The sequence below is a fragment of the Annulohypoxylon maeteangense genome (assembly GCF_022496945.1).
Source record: "Annulohypoxylon maeteangense strain CBS 123835 unplaced genomic scaffold GGS22scaffold_7, whole genome shotgun sequence".
NCBI classification, from domain to species: Eukaryota; Fungi; Ascomycota; class Sordariomycetes; order Xylariales; family Hypoxylaceae; genus Annulohypoxylon; species Annulohypoxylon maeteangense.
This window is the reverse complement of record NW_025953254.1, coordinates 321,509-346,630: the sequence shown is the minus strand read 5'-3', so window position 1 is coordinate 346,630 and position 25,122 is coordinate 321,509. Positions and strand designations below refer to the sequence as shown.

At 47.5% G+C, this 25,122-nt stretch overlaps 12 protein-coding genes across 12 annotated transcripts; 7 read left to right on the top strand and 5 right to left on the bottom strand.

Annotated features, from left to right (window-relative positions):
- The first annotated feature begins 4 nt into the window (after positions 1-4).
- Positions 5-1,042, top strand: GGS22DRAFT_130317 (ribosomal protein L22e). Its single transcript, XM_047958452.1, has 4 exons — positions 5-342; positions 446-481; positions 543-739; positions 807-1,042. Exons 1-4 carry the CDS (start codon positions 328-330, stop codon positions 931-933), a joined length of 375 nt encoding a protein of 124 aa, XP_047819367.1. The 5' UTR covers positions 5-327; the 3' UTR covers positions 934-1,042.
- A 108-nt stretch (positions 1,043-1,150) lies between these two features.
- GGS22DRAFT_187817 (mitochondrial carrier) lies at positions 1,151-2,224 on the bottom strand (the record flags this gene model as incomplete). Its single annotated transcript, XM_047964643.1, has 2 exons — positions 1,151-2,046; positions 2,134-2,224. The coding sequence occupies 2 exons, from the start codon at positions 2,222-2,224 to the stop codon at positions 1,151-1,153; spliced, it is 987 nt and encodes a 328-aa protein (XP_047819366.1).
- A 192-nt stretch (positions 2,225-2,416) lies between these two features.
- Positions 2,417-3,260, bottom strand: GGS22DRAFT_130340 (uncharacterized protein). Its single transcript, XM_047958453.1, has one exon. The coding sequence runs from the start codon at positions 3,116-3,118 to the stop codon at positions 2,612-2,614; it is 507 nt and encodes a 168-aa protein (XP_047819365.1). The 5' UTR covers positions 3,119-3,260; the 3' UTR covers positions 2,417-2,611.
- A 2,235-nt stretch (positions 3,261-5,495) lies between these two features.
- GGS22DRAFT_130300 (uncharacterized protein) lies at positions 5,496-6,323 on the top strand. The gene has a single exon (XM_047958451.1). The coding sequence runs from the start codon at positions 5,602-5,604 to the stop codon at positions 6,280-6,282; it is 681 nt and encodes a 226-aa protein (XP_047819364.1). The 5' UTR covers positions 5,496-5,601; the 3' UTR covers positions 6,283-6,323.
- A 42-nt stretch (positions 6,324-6,365) lies between these two features.
- On the bottom strand, positions 6,366-8,086 carry GGS22DRAFT_187813 (amino acid transporter; the record flags this gene model as incomplete). The annotated part of the gene is made up of 5 exons (XM_047964642.1): positions 6,366-6,459; positions 6,515-7,496; positions 7,548-7,598; positions 7,646-7,720; positions 7,927-8,086. 5 exons carry the CDS (start codon positions 8,084-8,086, stop codon positions 6,366-6,368), a joined length of 1,362 nt encoding a protein of 453 aa, XP_047819363.1.
- Positions 8,087-9,855: 1,769 nt separating this feature from the next.
- Positions 9,856-11,611, top strand: GGS22DRAFT_130280 (uncharacterized protein). Its single transcript, XM_047958449.1, has 2 exons — positions 9,856-10,278; positions 10,338-11,611. Exons 1-2 carry the CDS (start codon positions 9,950-9,952, stop codon positions 11,275-11,277), a joined length of 1,269 nt encoding a protein of 422 aa, XP_047819362.1. The 5' UTR covers positions 9,856-9,949; the 3' UTR covers positions 11,278-11,611.
- A 1,154-nt stretch (positions 11,612-12,765) lies between these two features.
- Positions 12,766-13,870, top strand: GGS22DRAFT_130283 (uncharacterized protein). Its single transcript, XM_047958450.1, has one exon. It carries the CDS (start codon positions 12,953-12,955, stop codon positions 13,511-13,513), a length of 561 nt encoding a protein of 186 aa, XP_047819361.1. The 5' UTR covers positions 12,766-12,952; the 3' UTR covers positions 13,514-13,870.
- A 288-nt stretch (positions 13,871-14,158) lies between these two features.
- Positions 14,159-15,460, bottom strand: GGS22DRAFT_187811 (SIS domain-containing protein; the record flags this gene model as incomplete). Its single annotated transcript, XM_047964641.1, has 1 exon — positions 14,159-15,460. The coding sequence occupies one exon, from the start codon at positions 15,458-15,460 to the stop codon at positions 14,159-14,161; it is 1,302 nt and encodes a 433-aa protein (XP_047819360.1).
- Positions 15,461-16,214: 754 nt separating this feature from the next.
- On the top strand, positions 16,215-17,966 carry GGS22DRAFT_130220 (uncharacterized protein). Its single transcript, XM_047958447.1, has one exon. It carries the CDS (start codon positions 16,962-16,964, stop codon positions 17,793-17,795), a length of 834 nt encoding a protein of 277 aa, XP_047819359.1. The 5' UTR covers positions 16,215-16,961; the 3' UTR covers positions 17,796-17,966.
- Positions 17,967-19,146: 1,180 nt separating this feature from the next.
- Positions 19,147-20,241, top strand: GGS22DRAFT_130233 (uncharacterized protein). Its single transcript, XM_047958448.1, has 2 exons — positions 19,147-19,733; positions 19,792-20,241. The coding sequence occupies exons 1-2, from the start codon at positions 19,380-19,382 to the stop codon at positions 19,972-19,974; spliced, it is 537 nt and encodes a 178-aa protein (XP_047819358.1). The 5' UTR covers positions 19,147-19,379; the 3' UTR covers positions 19,975-20,241.
- GGS22DRAFT_161139 (uncharacterized protein) lies at positions 19,982-22,189 on the bottom strand. Its single transcript, XM_047961042.1, has one exon. The coding sequence runs from the start codon at positions 21,844-21,846 to the stop codon at positions 20,509-20,511; it is 1,338 nt and encodes a 445-aa protein (XP_047819357.1). The 5' UTR covers positions 21,847-22,189; the 3' UTR covers positions 19,982-20,508.
- Positions 22,190-22,688: 499 nt separating this feature from the next.
- GGS22DRAFT_187807 (N-terminal nucleophile aminohydrolase) lies at positions 22,689-23,859 on the top strand (the record flags this gene model as incomplete). The annotated part of the gene is made up of 5 exons (XM_047964640.1): positions 22,689-22,698; positions 22,773-22,835; positions 23,004-23,098; positions 23,196-23,408; positions 23,473-23,859. The coding sequence occupies 5 exons, from the start codon at positions 22,689-22,691 to the stop codon at positions 23,857-23,859; spliced, it is 768 nt and encodes a 255-aa protein (XP_047819356.1).
- Positions 23,860-25,122: the final 1,263 nt, after the last annotated feature.

Genomic DNA, 25,122 nt, shown 5'->3' with positions numbered 1-25,122 from the left:
ATGTCTTAGCTGCTTAGTTTGTCAGCAACGGCCATGCGCGGACCCCGGTCAATGTCAGTATACAGTATATATCCCCAGATACACTGTAAATAGCATACTGTCAATCTTTGAAGCACAGACCACTCCAATCGACACTTTAGCTTGCCCTATCAGCCCCACATTATTTTCGATACACCAAAAAGTTCAAGGCTGATATCAAAATTCCGCGAACTTTTCATTCTCTCACTTCAACAACGCTTTTTTCGCAAGCAACATTCCACCGTCAACCATCTCAATCTTTAAACGCAGGATTCGACTTCTTTGCGTCCAAAACACAAATCATTAGAAATGGCTCCTCAAACCGTATGTATTACCTGACACCGCTTTGCTGCTGGCCCAGTCTCTCTGGTACTCGGCGAGATCATGGCGTGAAGTAGTAGGCTAAGGTCAATTTTCCATCATGTAGAAGAAGTCCGGCAAGCAGGCCAAGACGACGAAGAAGGTAAATTCTAACCCTGTTACCCCATCAATTGAAGTATACAGAATACTCATAAGCGCATCAGTTCGTCATCAACGCCCAGCAACCCGCTAGCGACAAGATCTTCGATACCGCTGCCTTCGAGAAGTTCCTGCAGGACAAGATCAAGGTTGACGGCCGCACTGGCAACCTCGGCGAGACCATCGTTATCCACCAGGCTGGCGAGGGTAAGATCGAAATCATTGCCCACAACGAGCTCTCTGGTCGATACCTCAAGTACTTGTGAGTATATTCTAACATTGTTTAATATCCGGTCCAATTCTAGATTTCTAACACTGGTTGCGTTCAGGACCAAGAAGTTCCTCAAGAAGATGCAGCTCCGTGACTGGCTCCGTGTTGTCTCCACCTCCAAGGGAGTGTACGAGCTCAAGTTCTTCAACGTCGTCAACGACGAGGCCGATGAGGATGAGGACTAAGCGAACACGCAATCATCATGGATGGGGGAACTGGCGGTAGTGCATGGACTCGACGCAGGACATGCACTTTTGCGCTATCATAGATAGACTTGGATTCCCAGGAATAAAATTCGCCAGTGCAAGGAATTAACTTCTTTTTCTTTTCCCAGTGATTCGTGTCGCCTGATGTTACATATCCTCTTCCTGGTAGTTCCTTATATATAAGGTATCTCATATCTCAAGGTAATGCTCTCATAACGCCTTCGAATGCAACCAGGGCCATGGCGTTGGCAGGGAACGCTCTCAAGAAACAAGGCAAAAATCCCCGCCAATACCCCTTAGCACCACCCTCCCTATATACGGCTTGCGCCGCCTCTCCCCAATTCTTAAATCTCGGCGTACCATCGTTGAGTTTCCCGCCCATAGGATCCGTCATAATACGTTGCTTCACAACATCACTAGGATAGCTAGTGATCCAGAAAACTTGAGCGCTCAGCCCACCCGCCCAAAAGTTTATCGCAGGTGCGCTAAGGCTTGTCCGATCTCTCATGATACGAGAGAAAACATCGTAAGACCCCCACCAGAAGAAGAAAAAGGATCGGAACAGCAGCGTTGCGAATAACCCTTTATACACCCCCGCGATTCCGTGTGCCCCGTAGATCTTGCGCACGCAGTCTACGGGTCCAGAGTAGAGCCGCTCGGATTTCTTGGCGGAGTACTGGATCTGCAGGCGCGCCTTGACGTGCTCGACCGGTGCTGCGATAAAGCTCACCGTGCTTCCCGCCATCACACCCGCGAGCCCGTGGCCGTACGATGGTAGGTGCGCGGCTGCATGTGAGGTCGCAGCGATAGGACCCTCAGCCTCAGGCTTTACACTAGAAGGCATAGTGGTAGAGTGAGGTGTTAAGTGTCGGTAGAAGACATGCTCAGCAAGGAGCCGCCGGTACACGGTTAAAGAGCCTAGCATGATGCTATCCATAAACATCCACCCCACCAACGGCGGCGTGGCGCCTTTGTACAGACCTCGCACGCCTTCATTGCGGATCGTTTGCACGACGCATTGTAGCGGCCCGCTGAAGCGCGAGGGGTCAGTTGTTTGGAGGCGCACTTTTATAGTGTCAAAGGGGTGGCCAACTACACGTTGAGTTAGTAATACATATTTTACTATTACGATGAAAATATATAAAAAGACACATATTAGAGTAAATAGTAAAAACTGACCCGAAAGCTTGGCGATTCCAGAGAAGACACCGGCTACGAACCCCTTGTAGTTCTTGGCCTTTTCCGGTTTCTGCTTCTGGTCGGCCGCCATCATGAATGCTACATTGGCGGAAGGGTAGAAAACAGATGGTGACGTCGATGAGATATCACTTATCAAAATTCAATAATTAATAATTAATAATTATTCAGTTCAGATCCGGATTAGTGCCGAGATCGGCGACGGGGGCTTGCAGTTAGGTGGAAATTCTCGGTCCGGACCGTAGGTACCTACCTAGGTACAAGGCATTATGAATTATTGTCCGTCCCTTCCTCGAGGATATCAAAACTTTAATGATCTTGATCTTGATCTTGCCGGAAAATAAGTCCGATGCTGGCCTGCTAACACTCTTCAAGGTTCCCTCATTCTTCGCTAATCCTCCATCGCTCCCTAAAATCATGCGTATAACTTCACCTCATCGCCCGGGCATATCGATTTACGTCAAGACACAACTTGATAATCCAGCTTATCCCAATAGATGATCTCTACCCCAAAATAAGCAACACCATTTTCTCTCAAAAACGTCACCATATCTCCGCATGCTTGCGTCCACAAATCCTCGTCCTCAACTTCATAATCTCGATCGTTCTCGTCCCAAGCCACCACCATAATCGTCGGTACGGCAGCGGTCTCAGAGCCTTCCATTCGCCTATTGGCCCCCTCGAATTTAATTGACCACCTCTCTCTTAACTTCAGCCCTAACCCTAGAAAGCCATCTTTTGCTTTCAAATCTTTGATTGTGGCCTCATGTTCGCTACCCAGGTTCCGTTCCCCGTCCCGCGAACACCATGGTTCTAGGGCCGGGTAGCAAACTCGTTTCTGCTCCACCTGAGAGTATGGGCTGACATCCGCGGTCATCCATGCCTCGGACCGGTTCGTGGTAATTGGTTTGTTGATACGAGGGAAAGTTTGCGCTCTATCGAGCATCGATAATCTTGCGGCAGCCATCAGTCACAGCTAAACCAGAACTTAATTCGTTTGAATGTTTGCGAAGTATTGTCACAAAAGTTACTGAAGGTAAGTAATCTGAGGTTAATTAATACCCAGAGTTTTATATATGTGCTGACGCTGACGCGACCGGAAATAATCATCAATAGTCTGGATGAAGATGTTCAAAGATGCGTCAACGCCACCGGCAGAACCATACCTTCGTCTACCACAAGCCAGCAACATAAATATACCCCCAGATGCCAAGGGTGAGCAAGTTCGTATATATTACTAGTAATGTCTTTAATAAGCCCCCTGCTGCGCCTCTTATAAGTTGTCGGTCTATCATTCTACATGAGTGACGATCTCACATTCGAATGGTGAAATCCAACTGACACTAGCCAAACTTTGAGTTGGCGCGACCAACCGGGCGAAGATATTTCGACCTTCTTGTGTTTCACCTCACCAACTCAAATCAGGCGGAAAATTCCGCCAGATTTTACTCCTTACTTCACTTCAGTGGATACCTACCAAATAATATGAAGCTTCCCAGCTCCACAAGCTGTGGCCTTTACCAACAGATGGCTTTCCTTGGGTTGTGGCCCACTGATCCCCTGATACGGGTTTGCTAAGCCGCATAGGAACCACCCAACTACCGGGTTGATCTCTCATTTTCATTGATACATACCACCGCCATCTTCCATCTACTAATTTTCGAACACATACGTACTAGCAAGAAACATTTCGATGATGTCCCCAGTTGGAGAGTGAGCAGAGATACAGCGATGGCCTTGGATAACTGCCCCTATTCTATTTGAATTTGTGCTTCCCTTTGTTTCCTCGATACATTGAAATCTATAAATACATATAAGAACATCCAAACATCATCCGATAAGTATTGAATGAAACAAATCCCTAGATTGTACTACCTTCGCTTATAAGATCATCAGAGTTGCTAGAATAGACGCAGTTGTACCCTAGAAGTGAATATCATAGCTACCTACCAAGGGTCGTAGCCATCGCCTAGAGATGAGCGATAGGACGACTGCCGATGTTCGTTGACAGGAAATATCAGATGCTGAAGATTACACGCTTCCCGTGCCTTCATTCTTAACAGTTAATATCTGGAATTAAACATCCGTTATATCAGACTCGAGTGTGCGTTTGCTTCAGATATTTTATTTGAGTAGTAATCTAACTCGTGTCAAACAAAGTTACTCCAATGATGGAAACATGTTTTCATGATCAATTTGCTGCAATTGGTTCTCATCGATATTTAAGAGGGAGTTTCATGTTCAACTTTCGCACGTAAAATGTACTTAGATTCCCCCAACAATACTGTGCAGTTAATTATCTACCCGGGGATTCAAGGGTTTGTTACTCGGCCGGCGACCTTGCTATCCGCATACTCTAAGTATAAAGCTATTCCGAAGAAATATTTATAAGAGATACATACACCGTTATCGTTTATCATTCTAGATCTCCCAGTCGCAGACAATCTTCGAAGTTCCAGTCAACAATAGCCTTCTCTTCAACTCACAGTCACTCGTTCTCAACCGATCATCCACAATGAAGTTATCCGCTACCTTATTCTTCGTCGCCTCTCTTGCGGCTACTACTACGGCAAATATGATATGCCACGCCGGCGACTCAGATCATTGTTGGAATGGGGATGAGAAACTCGACTGTATCATTGGCGTAAGGAACCCCATAAAGTTACCCAGGTAGTAGTGAAACGAACACCGCTAAAACTGCTTACAGAGATGTGACCACGGATGTGTGGGCTTTTGGGGCAAGGTAAGTACTAACATTATCTCGCATGTCAAGAATTATAGCTTTAGGGGCTAACCACGCATTTCTAGGCCCTTTGCTTGTCTTAGAAGCAAGCAAGTCGAGCTCTTGGGCCTCAAACAAGTATTGATTTACAATGGCTGAAGTCGATTATTTAGGTACCTTTGAGAAATATCATGGGGTCTTTCGTTAGTATACAAGCTGGTTCATGTATTTATGTTATATTTAAGAAAAGTACCGGGGTACTTTGAAGCTCTATGAATGAGATCTTCTTATTGCTAAAGGTTGCACACCCTAGAGATCGATTTGAAAATTCATTGATGTAAGACCTTCTAGAGTACCTAACAATTGACTCGACAAAAGATACAGCTCATCACTTATCATAATCGGCTTTGCAACATCTTCTTCACCAAACAAAGTCATCATCTTCGGCGTGTTACTTGAAAATACACATGGGTTATCAATTATACCTAAATCACGAGTGCGCAAGGGGAATGATTAAGTAAATGCTGTATACACCTGCATGCGATGTACCATAACGGAAGAAGTCAATGCTTACCTATATTTTTATATTTGAACTATTCTTTATCTCGACCATGGCCTCCAAACCTTAGACGCCGAAAACACCATCTAAAGCTGCGATAATATCATTCGCTAAGCCGGAAGTTCTGAGTCCAATAATTTCAACAGATGTCACGGATTGCAAAATCATCATGGAAGCTCCTGCGCCGATAAAGGATCTGCAGAACGAGATTGCCAGCATGATCCCCAGAGTTTTAGGAGACTGTGTCGATATCAAAATAAAATACCTCCGACGCGGCGCCGGCGAGGTCCCTCACCACCTTTTCTGGGCCAAAGTCGATCCGCACGGCCTCATGTCTCGAGATAAAAGACTATGGAAGGCAGCCCAGCTAGATATGCAGGTACCCACCATCACCATAGACTACACCAAACTCGATAAGTCGCAGCTTACCCTCGAAGGGGACGGGTGGGAATTGGTCGAGGAGGAGATGGGTAAGATCATCAACAAGTACACCCAGATGTTTTTCAACAGAGGCAAGAATTACGAGCCCTGGCGTGGGTTGGATCCTCGCTTAATTCTCTTCAAATTCCGTCCGTATAACCTCACCATTGGACCTACATGCGCGCGAGCAAGAATACCCCCGCGGTGCTCGCAAGGGTACAAGATGTTCCTTGGTATCGATGACGTGCAGGTCCTAACCTACAAGACGATGTTGCATCTGGATAACCCGTATGATCCGAATAGAGGGCCCTGGGAGAGAGAATGGATTGAGTGGAATGGTGATTTAGCGGAGAAAGAGGCTCGTGAATCTAAGGGATTAGAGTCAAGACATGGGCATGGTCGCAGTGGGGGCGAATGTGTTGTCTCATGAGATAAATTTGACATACTTAATGGGTAGGCCTTGGTATGATTCGATATTTGCCTAAATTTTAGGAACCAGAGGGCAGTTTGTACTTAATGGCCACTATTAGAGTTGTCTGCACAACTAAATGCCGAACCTATAAGACCAGTCGCATAAGCATCTTTAATGGCAAGAATTGTTGAGTATCTACAAATAATTAGTTAAACGATTGATACCCTGGGTACTTAGGGGGGCCACTTACGTTCCGCCAACAGTGATGAATAACCCCAAGACAACAAGGAACCAATGGAAGAAATATTGTGATTTCTGCCAAAGGCTCCCGGTACGATAATGCGAGAAATCGAATAGCCACAGGATTCCCGGGACCGAGATGGCCATTGGGGCGAAACATATCGATCCTACTAAGGAGAGTAGGTAGTTGAATATCGCTATAGATTCGGCGAGGATAAAGGCGACGGCTCCGAGACCAATGGAGCAGCCGAGCCATGTTCCCCAGTGGATCGCGGTGTTCGATTGAAGATGTCTAGTATTGCGTAGGATTCGGACGAACAGGTATTTGGCGGCTACATGTTGATAGACGCATCCGCTTACAGACAACCCGACCAACCCAATTCCATAAGAGACTTTCTTTATGGTTCCGCCGGCACTCCCTAAGGATGGATTCGCAACCCATTGACCAGTCCACCGATACACGACCAAAGAGAATGATAGATACATGCAGAGCACAAGGCCCATACATATGTATAGAGCTTTCTTAAAGTCTCGCGGGTTCCTCATTTCGGATATGACTGGCAGAAAGGCGGAAGTACCTGCACTCGAAACGAAGATCGTAGTTGTTGCGGTCATCCCTTCTGCGAAGGTTGGGTATGCGATAACGTGATACCCTAGATCGAATGGGCCTGTTTGCGGTGCTGCTGCTGGTCGATCAACTGTCGTGACGCCAATGACAACGATGAATACAGCGAGAAAGATGGAGAGGAAGCCCACCCAAGTGAGCCAACCGATATTGCGTAGAGTCCGGATCGAGGCGGCAATGGTGATGATAACGGTCGACAAGAACCCCCACCAAACGGTACAAGCAGCATGATCCGAAAGCGTGTTGAATGCTACCGATAACCCGATAATCCCAGTTCCAGCGCAGAGAACAAATGCGATTAGGTATAAGGCCCCAATAAGTTCCTTGAGCCAAACACCACCTACTTTATAACCCATGTCTGCTAGAGCTATATACACATTAGCTATATGATTTAAGTGACGGCTTTGAAGCGACTTACTATGACATTCAGGATGTCGCGTCTTGAAATCGCCTTGTATGACGGCCGTATCTATGTCATTTCTTAGATATCCTCTAACAACATGCCTGAGTCCTTACAAGTGTTCATGATAGACCATCCTACGACTGATAAAGCGCCACCAAGAGCACCTAAACTATACATGGCCGACGGTACTAGTTTCTGTTAAAATCGTACGGGGGGACGTTGAACTATGCGTTCTAAGATAGACATCATTCTGGTAAAAGGTAGTAACATACTGTGATTGGTTAACTTCAAAGCTCATAATAAGATAACAGAGTTAGAAATATTTGGACTTGCCTTGATAATACTCCTGTAGCAAAGATAGTTTTCAAGAAGATGACAGCGGCAAAAGGCCAACTGACATTACGGAAGTCAACGCCATCCTCGGTTCTCTTGAAGACTTCCTGGCTTTCAAGCTCGGCTTCGTTGATAGATACACTTCCCGATCCATTTCCAGCAGGAGCCAATTTGGTATCAACCTTCTCCTCCGAAGTTCCTGGTATGATTACGGCGGCCATTCTACGGACTATCGTAAGTATTGTAAATAGAGATTGGACGTGTAATGTAGGCCAGTCATATACAAGAGATTACCCCGAAAGGCGTCTGAAACATCTATGTATGTCCGGCCAAAAGTGTCCAGAATGTTTATCTGCAAAGACATCGGAGTACCTCGACGCATGTCTTACTTAGTTATCTCTGCTTCTGCTTCTGCTTCTGCATGCTGCCAATGTTAAGGTCAAGGGGTATCTGAGACCTCCGGTAGATAGTGTAATATCAACCAATTAGAGGAAGACTTCGAAGTAGCCGAATTCCAATATCAGTAATTGATAATCGTATCGAGCCATTTACATAGGCCATCACGGTTGCCCGCATTAGGGCGTCATCATCCCAGCCTTCCGAGTAGCTCTTATCTGGGCTTGGCTGTTATAATTTCCTTGTGGCATATACCTAGGTATCTGACTAAGCTCCCATTATGCAGAAAATCATGTCGACGTTGACAGGGAAATGCTTGGCCAGGTGTTAAGAGAGAGAGGTCAGATAGGGAGAGTGGGATAGACATGGTTGTCAAATCATCCCACTTATGGTATCTGTGGAAAAGATCACAAAATCAGAATCAATGTTCGACGTTGCCAATTATAAACTTGTAATATTAACTCGACTTTACGTTATGAGGCTCGCGAGACTATTTTAACGTTTCAATATGAATCATGAAGGATTGAAAGGGTTAAAAGGGTTTGATGGAAAAGGATAAAACAAGAAGGGATTCGAGAACCAAACGGTCCAGGGTGCCAGGGGTAATCTTAACTCTATCTAAGACCTGGAGTGTATTGTACCAAGGTACCTGGAAACCGCTAAATTTAAGCCACGGCCGCGCCGTCGGGCGGGCAACCCCAACCTAAATTCAGCCCTACTTCACCCGCCCATCTGAGGTCCACCACTGCCGCGCTTATTCTTATTCTAGATCTCATTCTTACATTTCCAACCTTTCTTACCTACCTGCATAACGAATACACCAACAGACAAAACTTGATCGATGCTGACTGTGTAGAGCCGAATCAGCTTTCGGTCATTTCCTTTCTAGCTTTATAAGTCTTAGCGTGCTTGAGGACTGGCCGATGCGTTTGACCGGTCTCCAATGCTTTCTATCTTGTCAAGATAGACTAATCTCCAGCTGCTGACCCATACGGAAGACGAACAAACAAGACGTCAACCACACCTTGCTCATTTCGCAAGCTTTGTCAGGAGATCTCATCATAGTCGAATACCTGGTATGCCAGAATTTGGCAAGCGGCTGGGGGACAATGCGAAACATAGATAATTCGATGAACCCAAAGATAATAATCGATTATGGATCACTAGGTAAATTGTAAAGGGGGAGAACATCTTCTCTTTCTAGTTTCTCTAAGAAGCTCGGCGTCTGCTATTGATTTAAATATTACGCAAAGGTTCACGGGTTCCAGTGGCATTTATGGACAAGCGCCTTGGCCAACTTCTTCATTTGTTCGGGGCTAAATCCTTCGCGTCTCTCAGCTTGCTGAACTCAGCCTGCCAGCCCGCCCGCCCGCCTAGCGATACCTCCCTATGGATCGCTCTAGTAAGGCTCATTCGACAAGGTTTGGAAATTCGACAGAAATAGAACCGACCAATCCCAATCCCAGGGATCTCGTGTCTAGAGTAGATCGAGTCCACCATGAAAGGATTAGACCCCGGCAATACTCATACTATGCAGTTTTATGCTGCTAAATATTAGGTACGCATGGTACCTATGTAAACTGGTCATGGCCCACTCGCGCCGGCAACTTCCAGACCTGAGAACTCTCCTTCTTTTCGCCTTCCGGCCTTCTATGATGATCTCTTCTTTTTTCCCATCATGACCGACAATGAATCGACTTCCAGAAACGAATCAAGGCACCGTCACTTCTTGGATCCCGATTTCAATTGCACATCCTCATCAAGCCGGTTGCGACAAATATCTTTGGAAATATGTTGCAAACACAATCGCCGCCTGGGACCCGGGCTACGGCATCTCGGTCCAGACAGACGCAACATGCCTTCCTAAACCGGTGACAACATGGTGGTTACAAGATCGATTTGGACCGATTAAAGAGACAATACTTAGTATAGGACCTATTACTTGCCCTCAAGATTATTATACCGCCACTGCGTCCGCTAAAGATTCTTCGAGTACTTTTGTGGCCTGCTGTCCACTGTGCGTTTAACGATTCGCCTAGGAGACTTAAGATCTATATGTTAACAACTTGCCCATAGGAACTACGACTTCGTAAGCGCTATGGCTCCGGGAGACACTGGCCAATGTACATCAGACGTTAAGAAGGGGGGTATAATCACATTTGCTCAGAAAGATGCCAATTGGAAGGTTACCAGCTCGACTGCCACACAAGCGATGACCATCGCAGCTATCCCCGTGAATGGCTGGTCATTTGCTACACCCACAAATTCTGCTGCGGAAAATGATACGGATATTTGCGCCGCCTCGGTATCAGATGCATTGGCAAACCATATTGCGGCAAGCACTGCAAGCTGTGATGCTACTAACGATGGTGGAATTTCATCAAGCACTGCAGCGGGGATTGGACTTGGCGCATTTTTTGGAGTCACAGGGCTTGCTGCTTTAGGTGCCGGTTTATTCATGATGTTTAGGGCGCGGAAGGCAGCTCGACAACGACCTACGAACGCGCACATTGCTCATTTCGTAAATAACAGCGGCAAGGATATGAACTCAAGCGCACAAGTCCTTACAGCTTACTCACCCGAACCGCGAGAAGCGTACACCCCACCCGAAAGACCTCAATACCACCAAGTCTACCAAGCGGACGTCTGGGACGTTTCAGCTGCTGGTTTACCACCGCAATCTTTTGATAAACACACATATGCTAAAACAGTACCTCATGGAGAGATGGAAGGTACGGCATTCAAAAATATAGACGCAAGGACAAGGAGGAGAATGGAGCTCGAAGGAACAATGTTTCAAGACACCGATGGCAGGACGATGGGGGTGGGGACTACAAAATTCCCTATAGACTCTTCCCGTATAGATTCGGAAGAAGAGATAAGGAGAAGAATGGAACTCGAAGGCGAATTCGACCGAAACGTTAAAGTGTCTTTAACATCTCCTTGGTTAACAAAAGCCAAGCCATTACCATCATCAGAATCGTCATCGTCATCACAACACCACTTGCCTTATTAATATTATCAGATGGCGGTTATTAATACATATCAACCTCGTCACACACAGAAGATCTATCGCCAATCTGCGATATTCGGCTTACACTATATTCCAATATAAAATGGAGAATACCCCTACGCATGATTTTAAACATACTACGGTACACGGTACCTATATCTATATTATGCTATATACTGGAACATACAAAGCGCATATCACATGCACATACCAAGATATATGTGGATCGAAATTCATTGTACATACTTTTCGCGCCATTCTAACCCTTTTAATCGACCGCCACGACGAGTTCACACGCAAAATCCCTCAGGAGGGACAAATGAATAGCCTCCGTCAATAATATGGTCATTACAGAAACTACCTAGTTAGGAGGACATAAGCGAAGACGACGAATTGAAGGGAACCCATTGGGATCTGAGGGTGACCTAGAATAAGCAGCCTTGTTCAGAATTATCCATTCTGATGATCTCATAACATATAACGATATAGCATGAGGAGACACCGCTCTCATGGCATTTCCAATACGACTCAAATAGCTACTTCATTGCTATCTTTACATTACTAGTTTACGCATGTCACATCTTACAATTAGTCACACAGGATGGGCATATCGAGATCTGGAGAGCCGCATGGTACGGTACGACTTGAGGTCTTGGATTTTGCGTGAGGGATGTTACGCCTACTCGATGCCCTTGCATACGCAAGTGTCATGTTCTGTATTTCGGTGTTGAATCATTGCCACATCGCTTCATCAGTCATGTATTGCGGATTTTTGCCATCATATTTTATTTACGCAAATGTGAATGGTCGGGCTTTCATAGTCGCCAAGATATGAGTGGAACAACTTGCATACCATGTTTCCAGCGCCTTGTTACTCTATCGTAACCAAGTAAACGGTGTAGACTTGCCAACGAAGCCAGCCCATTTGATCTACCTTAGGGTCAGAAGTAGCGAGACACGAAGATTGGTACTACTCAAAAGATGAAACATCTTGTTTTAGATCGCCTTTCTCTACCAGATTTTACCCGGTACTCCTTCAGCCTCAATTGAACGACATGAGTCCCTGAAAAGTCAAACTGAGGTCCTAATAATCTCGTGGCAAGAGAGCAGGAAGACCTCGCACTTGGATGTTATGGTGATACATACAACCTACACGGGTTACGGAGCTGAACACAATGACAACGACATTTCAATTTGTTATTTATTTGTCATGAAAGACGTAAGATATTGGCAATATCCTGCGATTGATAACGTTCACGGCAAACACACGAAGCTCCATACCTCGTCTGGTATCCAATCCTAATGGCCGGAGGCATACGATGCTAGTCCGTTATGCAACATTGTGCTTCCCCTCAAGATCGTGCTACACCGAAAAGTGACATATAGAAAGCTACATGTGTATCTCTAGTAACACTACCTATGTCAGGAACGCAACTATTGACGGCGATCTTTTGACTCAGCACTCATGGCAGTGGCTTCGATCCGAGAGGTCGAGTCATACTCAATCATGGAGAGATCGAGGCGAGGACCACATTATTCCATCAACGGACGTAAATCAGATAACATATAAACGCCTAACTTAACCCTTTCTTTAGACGAAAAATCCTCCAGAATTCCCATCACCCCTCCTACACCCGCACCACCCCCTAACCAAGGCCTCGCACCAAGAACCGTCGCAATGTGGCCCTCTCAACTATCTCCATTCCTCCTCGCCCTCACCCTAACCACATGCGCCGGCTCCCCCCTCTACGCCGCCATCATCCCAACAACCGGCATACCGACGCCCCTCAACGAATCCACCCTGCCCATCCCCATCCCCACATCGAACACCACCTCCAGCCATATAACATGGCACGCACCAATCCCCGTCCCCACAACAACAGCCACAACAGCAACAAACAAAACCTCATCCAACACCACCCACACCCACACGAGCATCAGTTTCAGCGGTCTCTTCCCCCCCGCCATAACCACCAAATCCCACGTCCCCAGAGGCGACATCCACAGCGCAATCACCACAGCGACGCTCTACAGCAACGGCCACGCGTACACCGTGACGCAGTTCAGCGAGGTCAACCCGGAGCTGTCGACGATCGGGCTAACGACCACGGTCGTGGACGGGACGGTCGTCACGACGCCGGCTACGCTGCCGGTTGTTAGTGGGACGTCGGGGACTGGGGAGCCTTGGAGGACTAGTGTTACTAGTACTAGTACTGCTGCTGCTGCTAGTACGTGGTGAGGATTCGAGGATGAGTAGGTGGTTGTGTGGATGGATGTTGGACTATTGATGAGGATTGGATCTCGAGGGTGGAGGATGAAGAACGCTTACGGATTTAAAATAGGAAATGAGGGCGGGAGGGATGAGATAACAGCACATTATGATCATGGAAGTTGAATTTGGGTAATAAGGGTGTTGGTTTCCCTCCTTTTGATAACGCAATCATGATAGGCACTTCACTTATATGGAAACAGGGGTTATGGATGCTATGATGCCATGTTACTTTTTTAACAGTATTTTTTCACACTCCTTGAGTTATATAGAACCAACCTAGGAACAGCTACACAGCATCAATTTTGACGATTTCAAATACCTACCTACCTTAATCATTTCAGACAAATTCATATGACGAGAAACTTTGGGTGACAACCTCTCTTGAGCATCATTAAAAGTCAAATATTAAGTGGTGCGATGACATCGGACACAACAAATCCAAAAACCGTAATACAATTCCATTAAACGGTCATACTCTAAAACCAACGCTAAACCTGCCTTATAATCTCAAATATTTGCCCCCAACGTTAATTTCTAGGTATTTAGATGTACCATATAGCCATAAAACTCCCACATCCCACCCTTCCAGTCTCTAAGCGATATATATCCCCCTCACTCCTGCCACTCCAAAAGCCTTCCCGCTTCCAAAACCCCAACAACCTCACCATCCTCCACGACCGCTAGCACCGAATCTTCTTTACAAGCCGCCTCCCCGCCGTAGCCGGGGGATCTAAGCGGTTCCCGCAGCCACTCCGCGGCCTGGCTGATGCGTGTGTCGGCACGTATGCTAATCCACTCACCGCGTTCGACCAGCAGGTCCGGAATCGCAGATACGCGGGACGTGAGGGATTTCGTGTCGAGCTTCCTGACGCGGCTGGGCGAGGCGATTGCGTTGCCGATGCGTGCCCATCCAGATCGTGAGTCGTAGCCTAATTTTAGGATGTCTGCGCCGCAGGCCCCATTGTCGATTGAGTCGCAATTATTCGTGTTCGGGTCTAGGGGGGTAGTAGTGTTGGTGCTCTTGTTAGGAGGCGACCAGACGGGGATCTCGGCAAGCGGAACCGCAATTTCGCGGAGAAGGCGGGGTTTGCGTGCGTCCTGGCCAATAGCACCGCCGGGATGGTTGCGGGCGAAGACGGAAGGCACGGCAGCGTGCGTTTCGCTAGAGGCAACTACCGCTAGGGCGTCTCCGAGTGCTAGGGCTGTTGTCGTCGAAGTCGTGGGGGCCGAAACTCCGAACGACGCCGTTTCAGGCTCGTGGATTGGGGCCGGGAGGAGGATGGCGTCCGGGCGGCGGCGGATGATCTCGCAGGCGTCGGGATGGGTGTGCGAGGTTAGCACGATAACGGGGAGTGCGGCGTCCAGGTGCGGCAGCAGCGCAAGTAGCTCCGCCGTCTTTCCCGAGAAGGTGATGAAGAGGACTGTGTCATGCTTCCCGATCTTGCCTAGGTCGCCGTGTAGGGCTTCGGTGGGGTGTAGAAACGTTGCGTGTACCCCGAGGCTGTTGAAGGTAGCAACGAGCTTTTTGGCGATGTGACCAGATTTCCCTACGCCACAGATGACTAGCTTGCTACCCCGTTCGCCTCCGTGCCTCGTTATAGCGCCTACCGCGGCGTCAAATCCCTGTGTCGCCGTGGCATCGGTCTTGTATAGGTGGGTGAGGCTCCGCAGAGCAGTCGCTTCCGTGTTTAGGACATGGACGGCACCCGAGAGTCTTTGCTTGGTAAGCGAGTCCGTTTCCGGGGTATTTTCAAACGCCTCAACATCGTCCAGGCAGAGCTCATCGATAATGGTGTTTGGTTCGGCTTCCGTCGGAGTTGATGGAGACGGTGGAGAAGGAGGTGGAACAGTAGGACGCGGTGTCAATCCTAACAGATAGACTTCGCTATTATGAACAGGACAGTGCTCAACCATTGTCATATACCAGTATTCTTCGCCAATAGGCGGCTGAAGTAGTAAGGCTAGGAATTGTCAAAGATAATTGACCACAATCCATTCACCTTGACACACGAAATTGCACTATTCGAATATTCCAAGGTGCCCATAGCACAGGATCGTAGGAAGCTAGTTCAGTCCTCCATGACGATGACAATGACAGTGACAGTGACAGTTGTGTTTGAGAGGGGAATTATCAGTGCGCCTTAGATCTCCCTCGGAGTTTATCTAATGGAGGTTTAATATATTTTAGCCTCGAGTGGCTTTTTTAGTTCCGGAACAGCTAAGATGCCGCGACCTCCAGGGCCAGGTTAGTCACCTACTCAGGCAGAGTTGGTCTATTAGCGATCGAGACAAGAGCGAAAGTATCTTAAAATCTCAAGATCTGGATGAAAAGTGCATGTTTAGTATTTGCAAATCAAAAAAAGATAACACCGTCCGGGCGGACCGCGAAAGCCGAAGCTAAGCAAAGGGTTGATGCTTGTAAGGAGGGCCGATTATGTTGATTATCTGATGAATCATGACCGAATGCGGATAGGTACAGGCCGAGATCCATGCAGCTAAGAAGAACTAAAGATTGACGTGTAGGGGATCAGATCTTGCGTGCTCCTTGCCCTTACATGCCTATCCGCCCGGATAGGACCGCGAACTCAAGAGAAGAGTTATCGATGTTTCAGTTTCAGACAATGCGTTCGTCTTAAAGCCGATTGCGGCGGATGAACGTTGTGGAATCCAGTGATATCTTTTTCATGTGCGATGACCCGCATAAAGATTCCTTCAACTGAAGCTAGGAACCGTGGCTAGCTAGCTGTAGATCCGCGCTTTACCGCTAGAGCTAGGTTCCTAGATAATATATTTGCTAACCTGCTATACCCGACCTATCCATGCTAGGTAGGTGGTATTAAAAGCAAATGTTGGTCAATCAATGCTTTAGCGTGTGCTGCGGGGAGTTTCTGAGTGGTCCCTTAGAGCAGCCGTTGAAAGGGCTCAAAAACCACGCTGCTTTTAGCCAGCTCTGTCTTAGTCATCATAAGATAGCTGCCAGATGAGGGGGGTGACACGGATTTCTTGACGTTATAAAACGGAAAATTCACGAAACTTAGGCATGTATAGGGGTTAAAAGGAGAAGTTTATTATCGACCTACGGCTTCGCATCAAATGTTCTGTCTCGACGACTGAAAGTCGGTTGATGAGTAAGGACCCAAGCTTTAAAAAACAACTTTGTAACCCTATTGGTGGCTATATCCGATCAAATGCATAATGTGACTGTCGGGGAGTTGGGGTTGAAGAATCGTTGCCTCGAATCGATCCTTTATTTTGAAGAAAATAGGTACGAATCCTGATCGTCTCCTTTAATCTCAAATGTCGACTTGATAAAGCTATTGTATTGGTCTCAGGGAATCTCGTGGATGTGAGCGCAAATCACCCTTCTCTCCCCGCCCTATTATATACCGCCCTTTATACACCGCTACAATTTAGCATGTCCCCTATTACATTCCAGATCGTGTCTGACTTACATCTGGAGACACACCAGTCGTATGACTTCACCATCAGACAGACAGCTCCCTATCTAGCCCTTCTTGGTGACATTGGCAATGTTGTGGATGAGGGCCTGTTTGAGTTTATCAAAAAACAACTCACTCGGTATTGGGTCGTCTTTCTTCTTCTAGGTAATCATGAGCCTATGGGAACCAGCTGGTCATTGGCAAAACGCCGAGTCCGCGACTTCGCAGACCAGATGGAGCGGTTGAGGACACGATCCACAATCGGCAGATTTGTCTTCCTCGATCGGACGCGATACGATTTGAATGATACGATGACCGTACTAGGCTGCACATTGTTCTCGGATGTCGGGGCTGAACAAGCTGCAGCTGTCAAGAGCCGGCTAGTTGACTTCAAACAGATCCAAGACTGGACAGTCGAGGATCATGTGGAAACTCACAAGTTGGATCTTCAGTGGCTTAACGCACAAGTGTGCGACATAACCAGAGAAGAGCCTAGGAGACAGATAATCGTATTTACCCACCACAGTCCGACTCAAGATGATAGGGCTTTAGGCCCGGGACACATTGGCAGTCCCGTCCTGTCTGGTTTCGCTACCAATCTAAGCATCGAGGAATGCTGGAAGAACCATTCTGTTATTCTTTGGGGGTTTGGTCATACCCATTTCCAATGTGATTTTACAGATGGCTTCGGGAAACGAATTGTAGCGAATCAAAAGGGCACTTCCCAGATTCCCTGTGATGGGTTTAACGCTAGGATGACTTTCTTGATTGGCAAAGATGACCAAAAGGAAACTTCGGGATTGATCTGAGATTGTACTGAGAGTTATGATGTTCTTGCGGAAGTAGGCATTTTGCCAGAGAATATCAGAATAGGGGAAACTCGAAAATGCTAGTGATAGACTGGGCAGTTTAAACTCAAGAACCCGATGAAGAAGCTAAGGTGAAATAGCCGGAATTGGCTCTGCTGTTTCCTCTCGGATCTCCGTTTTCTTAACATATCCGTTCATAAATTTCATGAATCTGACTGTCCGGGGCACGTGACTAATGCCGGAAGAGACTGAGTAAAAGCGGCATTCCAAACCTGCCACGCCCTCCACTGAGAGGCAGCTATTGGTGTTCTCTGAGGATACGTACCACTCATTTAGCCCCAGATGCCCCAGGAGATAGTTGACCCAATAAGAGATAGAACTGAGGGCAGCCACTTTAAAGGCTCTGATGTTCGGTCCCTAAGACTGAAGGTGCAAAACGTGGCTATTTTATGGAGGGTGTCAATACCGCAACCTTCAAACAGAAGGATCGGCAGATATGCTGCATCTAAACATAATGGGACGCAGGGTCAGCGGCAAACACGGAAAATGCGTTCTCTTGTTGAAGCGCTTGTAAGTGCTATGGAGACTAGTAGGTGTCTTAAGTCTCAGTGGTAAGGGATGGTAGGCAACTAGCACTCCATCGAATAACACCACTACGCCATTGCAGCACAGGAAAGATAAAGATAAACGACCTTGTGTAGATTATCTAAAACGAAAACGCGGTGTGCTGTGCTCGTACATATTGTGCAGAAACTTCTGAGTCTGTGAGAATTGAGCGAGCAGGCGGGTGAGAGTTGGAGATCCCGTAACGGAACAAGATTGAAAACGAAAAGAGAAGCTTGAAGAGAAGGGAAGAGATAAGATAAGCTAGGCTGCACTGTTTGGCTGGTGGAGATCACTCCATGTGAAGCATGAAGCACAGACCATATAAAAGCTTATGTACAGTTCGACCAAGCAGCTGCGAGGCTTTTGGTGGAGATTAGCGGGTCTCGATACGGATCGTAATGCTAGGAGGTGACGCCAGTCGTGCCAGCCACATGATCTACGTCCCATTCACAATGAAAATGTGCTGTCCTTCCAAAACCCAACGCATTCTTCCGAGTCGCAGTTTCAACATCTTGATATCTATGAACAAACGACTATTCAAATTGTCTTCGAACGGGGACAAATAATTGAAGGATAGGAATAATCGACTCCTTTTTCTCTCCATTTCCCTTTTCCCCCTCCTTCTCTTCCCGAATTACAAGACGCCATGACGCGACCGATAGTTTACGGCGTCGCTCTGGGCGTCTTTGTCTTAAGTACGTCATTGTTTGTCTCCTTATCGTCCCACGAGGCACCCAGGCAGAAGCAAACCGATGCACTCGATACTCAACATTCACTCCACCCCTTATTTCCTTTATGATAATAAAAGTTATATGTAACTAGTTGGAATGGAAAATGTATTTGCTTGATGGGAATTGTTTAAATGAATGCAGGATTGGAATTGTTCCTATTCCAATCAATCACACTTGAAAGATGGCATAACCATTCCAAGTGCGGAGCTGCAATACACTAACGCTAGTCTCCACAACAGCAACTGTTATGACGATAGTCTCTATCCTGACGCCCCACTGGGTCTCATACTCAGTTACAGCCGACACGGGCTCGAAATTTACGAAATACATCGGGCTTCATAAGAGTTGTTCCTCGGTCGACGACCCATCGTGTCGGCCATTCCCGAACGACGATGACTGTCGCGACGACCAGTTCTTCTGCTCCATGTGGAGGAGCAGCGGCTTCCTCATCTCTTTCGCCACCATCGTCGAGCTCGCGACACTGATCACCTTCCTCGTCGTCATGGCTGGAGGCAAGTACAAGCGCGAGACGGGCTGGAAGTTGATCGGCTGCTTCCTAATCGCCGACGCCGCGGTCGAGTTTGCAAGCATGGGCATTGTAGTACGTAATTTCATATAAACGCAAGTATTCTAGAGCTACTCCTGACGATTGATATTAGGCCTACCTCTTCGACACAGATTCTCAATTCGTCATCCCTGGCTGGTCCCTGGATTGGTCCTGGATCCTATGTACCGTCAGTGCCACTGTCTCTGTCTTAATTGCGGCAAGTCTGGCGGCCTCCGCCTGGCTACTTCCTCCGGAAGACGACTACGAATATCTGGAGGACCCAATGGATGCCTAAAAAAGAAACGGCCCAGGGGGTCATATAGGCGGATGAATGAATTGATGATGAAATGGATGGAGTATAGATCTCCGTCGCGGGGCCTCCGACCTTGGAAACGACATGAAACGCCATGCAGGAGGTAATTAGAACACCAATTATCTTGTTCGGTGAGGGTTTGAACTGGGAAATAGTGCTGCGGTGTTCTCCGTCGGTGGGTGTGTGGTATATACACGGCATGTGGCGTTTTTGGGAGGGTCTGCTTTTTGTTTCTTTTGGCTGCATTAGACGCATGGCTATCGTCTAAATTGCACTTGATTCACAGGCAGGTTGTCACGATCAGGCAGGACTCCATCACATTGAAATAATTAGGGAATTATGGAAAGAGTAACATTTTGGTCCATAATAACTTTTAGCAGTTTTGCTTTAGTCCAACATGATGATCTCATCGTGGGAAATTGGGTATCCTATCAGTCTATGTGGTGGAGCTGTGTGCGTATATCATGTCCATGATTAATAGTGGTAATGTAGATCGCATTGTAGTTGGTGCTCCAATCAATCTTCCTCATCGTCAGAATCCGATTCGGCCTCTGAAGCATCAGACGAAGAAGAGCTACTGGAAGATGTCTCAGCTTCATTGACCCGCAGCTGGGGTTGCGCAACCTCGTCCTCCGAATCATCAGATGAACTACTGCTGCTATTACTATTACTCGACTCTGAATCTGATCCGCCTTCGGCTTCGGTTTCAGATTCAGACTCCGAACTAGTCTCTTCTTCGACGACTGCAGTCCGCACCTTTCTCTTTCGCTTCACCCTCTGTGGGAGGCTATCCTCATTCAACCGAAGGCGTAGGACACCCTCAGTTTCAGCCGTTGCACCTTCACTCATAGCGCGCTCAAAGTCCTTAGTGTAGCTCCCCTTCTCGGTCGAGCTGGTAGTTGTAGTAGTCGTTGTAGATGCCTCAGTTTCAGTATCAGATAGTTCGTCCAACACGTTCTCGCAGCGCATTCGCTTGACAACCCGGCGCTGCATTTCTATATCAGAAGTGCGGAGGACGTAATCCACTTCCTCGAAACGCCGTTTCCCAGGTGTTGTCCTCTGTTGGCTCAGAAAGGCGGCAATGACTTCCTGGTACTCCTTTTGCCTTCTTTCAGCCGTCTCCTTACTGGACCCAGGGAAGCCTTCCGTCCCCTGCTCCATATCCTGTACCTTAATGCCAGATGCAAGCTCCTTTAGTCTTGACCTAACGGCACCCTTCAATCCCCGGATATATTCGTAAAAGATGTGAATATCAGCCGCCGGGATGGTAGTTTCCTCAGCGAAAACCTGCTCCAATAACTTAGTCTGGTGGTTCTTGTTAAACTTCCAGGTGTCCTTAGATGTATGCCACTGCCGTAAGTACGCAAGTGCCGGTTCTAGGTTTACGGGGGCTTGTTTCTTGATTGGTTGCGTAAGGGCTATGGTGGTTTTCTTAGCAGCAGGTGTGGCTTTTCGCTTGATTGTGGGCTTCGTGCCGTTTGTCGTTGGTGTTGCTGGAGTAGTAGCTGGGGACCCGTTGTCTTGGGTCAGCTGAGCCGCGAACGAGACAGACTTGGATTTCTTTGGGGTATGAGTGGAAGAAAATTGAGTTTGAGAAAGATCTTGCTTGGCTTTTTTGGCGGAGTGGTCTAATGCAGGAACGCCAGAAGATTTTCTCTTCGCATTGGTGTTGACGGGACCGGTAGGATTTTCCCGACGATGGTTGGGCACCGGCGCAGCGGCTATACTTGTAGGTAGGGTAGGGTTCTGGTTCTGGCTCAGGTTCTCGGATGCAGGCTTAAGCTTAAGACCCAATCGTTTCCATGCTGGAACTCGCTGCGCTGGCGCGTCCCCAGTGGAGAGAATGGAAGACATTGAAGAAGGTAGATAGAAAATTAGAAAGTCAGTAAGGGCGAGGGATATGAATGAAGAATGATGCTAGGAGGTGTGACCACTGCTACCACCACCAACAACTAGTGACGGCAGATCGAGATGCAACCTATGTAGGTACCGGATATCCACGTGCCTCTGACGTTTTGTCCGTCTTGACCTGTCTCAAGCCTTTTACGATAATGGTATAGGTAGTGGTTCAATTTCAAGAATTTGCCTTCGTAGATGTAAGACCGGCAACGCAAGTGCACTAGCCTGTGTGTTATATTCGAGAATTGCCGCCAATGAAATTTTGGTGAAGTCTTCACATTTCACACTTTTCAGTGGGGAATCAGGAATTTGTTTAACATGGATTGGCGAATATGAGATCTCATGTTGGCTGGTTGGATAGAAATCGTTATCTTATCTTCTGATAAAGATTTGATAAGCTCGAACTCGAAGGGAAGTGCGTGCCAGGTGGTGACCCACTTCAAGTCCGGTCTAAATAATATCCGGGTGATAGGGTCCAAGCTTAGGCAAGCTCGGAAGGTGCCTGGCCTGGGCTATGGTCATAGCTTCGCTGCTGCCGTTCCCCAAGGCTCCAACCTGGCGCGTCAGAGCTTCTAGGGCTAATAGCAGGGCTGAACTTGCTGAACTTGTTCCCAACCTTGAAGCTGCTTCCAATTCAACCTCACTCCTTCAACTTTACCGATCACCTTTACCGACCTCCACCGAAAGAAAAAAAGCCGCATTCCGATTTCCAAACAATCAATACCCACTACTCGATTCTCGTACGGCTTCACACCGACAATACTACTTCCAAGTTCCATCACTAGCAATCCTTCACCATGTCGGGAGGTTCGTTCGACGCTCCCTTGCTTCTTCGCAGCTGACATGCTCGTTCCGATCTAACTTCATACGCTTTATGACAGGTAGCGCGGGCTTTGACCGGCATATCACCATCTTTTCCGAGCAAGGAAGACTCTACCAAGTTGGTATGTTCTCATGACATCGATATTCACTAGGTTTTTCTCCAGGTCGTCTCTCCCCCAGAAGCCATAAGCACCTGAGGATCTGTGGGACGTGGGACGTGGGACGTGGAGGCAAAAAGCAAATGCAACATGGGGGTTCTCTTGGTTGCTGACGACGACTTTCTCATACAGAATATGCATTCAAGGCGATTACCGCTGCCAACATAATGGCAATTGGGGTCCGAGGCAAGGATTGCGCCGTAGTCCTTTCCCAGAAGAAAGTTCCTGTACGTGATTTCAGCTTCCGCCCAGTTGCGGTGAGGGTCGAATGGGCGAAAATGGTCGAATTTCGGCGCTGAAGCTAATGGTGATGGGAATCAATAGGACAAGTTGATCGATCCTTCATCCGTCTCCCACATCTTCCAGATTTCACCGTCCGTTGGTTGTGTCATGACCGGATCTATCGCGGACGCTCGGGCGTTTGCTCAGCGCGCCCAGGGCGAGGCTGCGGAGTTCCGATACCAGTATGGATACGAGATACCGTGCGATGCCCTCGCTAAGAGGCTGGCCAACATTAGTCAGGTCTACACTCAGAAGGTAAGACGTCGTCAAACCATGGTAAGGCTCGGTGGCCACCAAGCTGACCTTTCTTTTCTGATAGGCGTACATGCGTCCCTACGGCGTGGCGACGACGCTTATATCATTAGACTCGGAGTTCGGCCCACAACTTTACAAGTGTGACCCGGCAGGCTACTACGTGGGTTACAAAGGAACTGCCGCCGGTCCGAAGCAGCAGGAGGCTCTCAATCACTTAGAGAAGAAGCTCAAGAACAAGGATCATGCAGAAGGCACATGGGAGGATGTTGTGGAGTTGGCCATTACTACGTTGAGCACGGTCCTCAGCATGGATTTTAAGAAGGGTGAGATTGAGATCGGAATCGTTGGAGGCCCCCGAGCGGACGGTAAGGGGGGGTCAGATCCCTTCTTCAGAACATTGACGGAGGAGGAGATCGATGAAAGATTACAGGCCATCGCCGAGAAAGATTAGCGAAGCGAGGCGGTTGTGGCGTAAGGCTGGTTACTGATCAGCATAGCTGATTCGTTTAATGCTGACTATAGCAACATTGGATCCATTGTGGAAACGTGGGTTCATGCCGTACCCATGTCTCTCTGTGCGTGTCACTAGTTTAGATCCTTCATGAAACGGGACCTTTTGATGATTATTCCGATCCATACTTGTGGTATTATGGTATTATGGTATTGTGGTAATGTGGTATTGTGGTATTGTGGCATTGTGGTCATGGAAAACACATTCGCATCTAAGCGTAGCTCAGAGTGGCTATAGCTGAAGACGCTTATAAGGAAATACAATCGTTCAGGTGGTGGCGACATGGTCGATCTGGGGGGTTATATAGCCCCAAAGCGGTGAATAATTGTCATCAAGAACCACATCTTAGGAATTCGGATGTGACGTATCAGCATGCAGCACCATAAGCAGGTCAACTATTGTACCAGAACCAAAGTTACGAACATCTCGGGCGTGTGCTCATCATCAATCTCAACCGGAAGGCTGGGACTTGAAATGTCATCGTAACCACAGCCGCCAGCCACAAGATCGGCTTACCTCCAAAATGACCCGATCCAAACAACAGTGGTACCTCGTGGAAGACTGGGAATTGGGGGGTCATCCGAATTGACCAACAAGAGCTCGAAGAACGTGGGATGACAAGGTATGATGATCAATTGAAGATTCGGAACAGTCATTCCCGTCTTCTTTTTCTTTTCCCTTTTTCATTACTTGGCTTTCTTTACTTTTATTTTGCTTCCTTTCATTTTCATATGTTTCAACCTTTTCCCGTCAATGAAGAAGCGTGGGTATGATGTATGTAGATCCGCGTTCGTGCAGCTGGGGTTATGAAGTTCTTTTTTTGGCCAACGCTCGACTGTAGAGTGTCGAGATTTAGGAAAAATGTCCGTTTCAGCTACGCCCGGAACGGTGGCTGAGGTCCAACGGAGGGCCCCTATTGGCTATTAGCTTTTACACCTAAGTCCGAATAGTCGCACTACTTAGTTTTCTTCCACCTGAGAACTATACTGCTTTGAGATTCTTGGAGCTATATGTGGCGCCGCTGAAGTCTTCCTCTAGCTTTCTCGTCCGAGCCAACCCTATGTGCCCTACGAGGAGGCTCTTCCACCTTGAACCCTACGCACTCTGCCCCCTGGCATTAGCATCTCCCGCTTGCTTCCCTGTCCCTACAGACCAGTTCCCACTAATGGATCCGTTACTATGCCCTACCTAGGTACATGACGA

What these genes read in the sequence shown, in the direction of transcription:
- GGS22DRAFT_130317 (XM_047958452.1), top strand. An exon ending in AGGCCAAGACGACGAAGAAG is followed by an intron (nt 482 to 542) that starts GTAAATTCTAAC and finishes TAAGCGCATCAG; the next exon opens with TTCGTCATCAACGCCCAGCA. An exon ending in GGTCGATACCTCAAGTACTT is followed by an intron (nt 740 to 806) that starts GTGAGTATATTC and finishes GGTTGCGTTCAG; the next exon opens with GACCAAGAAGTTCCTCAAGA.
- GGS22DRAFT_130340 (XM_047958453.1), bottom strand. Translation starts at nt 3,118, where the DNA reads ATGGCTGCCGCAAGATTATCGATGCTCGATAGAGCGCAAACTTTCCCT.
- GGS22DRAFT_130300 (XM_047958451.1), top strand. Translation starts at nt 5,602, where the DNA reads ATGGAAGCTCCTGCGCCGATAAAGGATCTGCAGAACGAGATTGCCAGC.
- GGS22DRAFT_130280 (XM_047958449.1), top strand. Translation starts at nt 9,950, where the DNA reads ATGAATCGACTTCCAGAAACGAATCAAGGCACCGTCACTTCTTGGATC. An exon ending in TTTGTGGCCTGCTGTCCACT is followed by an intron (nt 10,279 to 10,337) that starts GTGCGTTTAACG and finishes ACTTGCCCATAG; the next exon opens with GAACTACGACTTCGTAAGCG.
- GGS22DRAFT_130283 (XM_047958450.1), top strand. Translation starts at nt 12,953, where the DNA reads ATGTGGCCCTCTCAACTATCTCCATTCCTCCTCGCCCTCACCCTAACC.
- GGS22DRAFT_130220 (XM_047958447.1), top strand. Translation starts at nt 16,962, where the DNA reads ATGTCCCCTATTACATTCCAGATCGTGTCTGACTTACATCTGGAGACA.
- GGS22DRAFT_130233 (XM_047958448.1), top strand. Translation starts at nt 19,380, where the DNA reads ATGACGATAGTCTCTATCCTGACGCCCCACTGGGTCTCATACTCAGTT. An exon ending in TTGCAAGCATGGGCATTGTA is followed by an intron (nt 19,734 to 19,791) that starts GTACGTAATTTC and finishes GATTGATATTAG; the next exon opens with GCCTACCTCTTCGACACAGA.
- GGS22DRAFT_161139 (XM_047961042.1), bottom strand. Translation starts at nt 21,846, where the DNA reads ATGTCTTCCATTCTCTCCACTGGGGACGCGCCAGCGCAGCGAGTTCCA.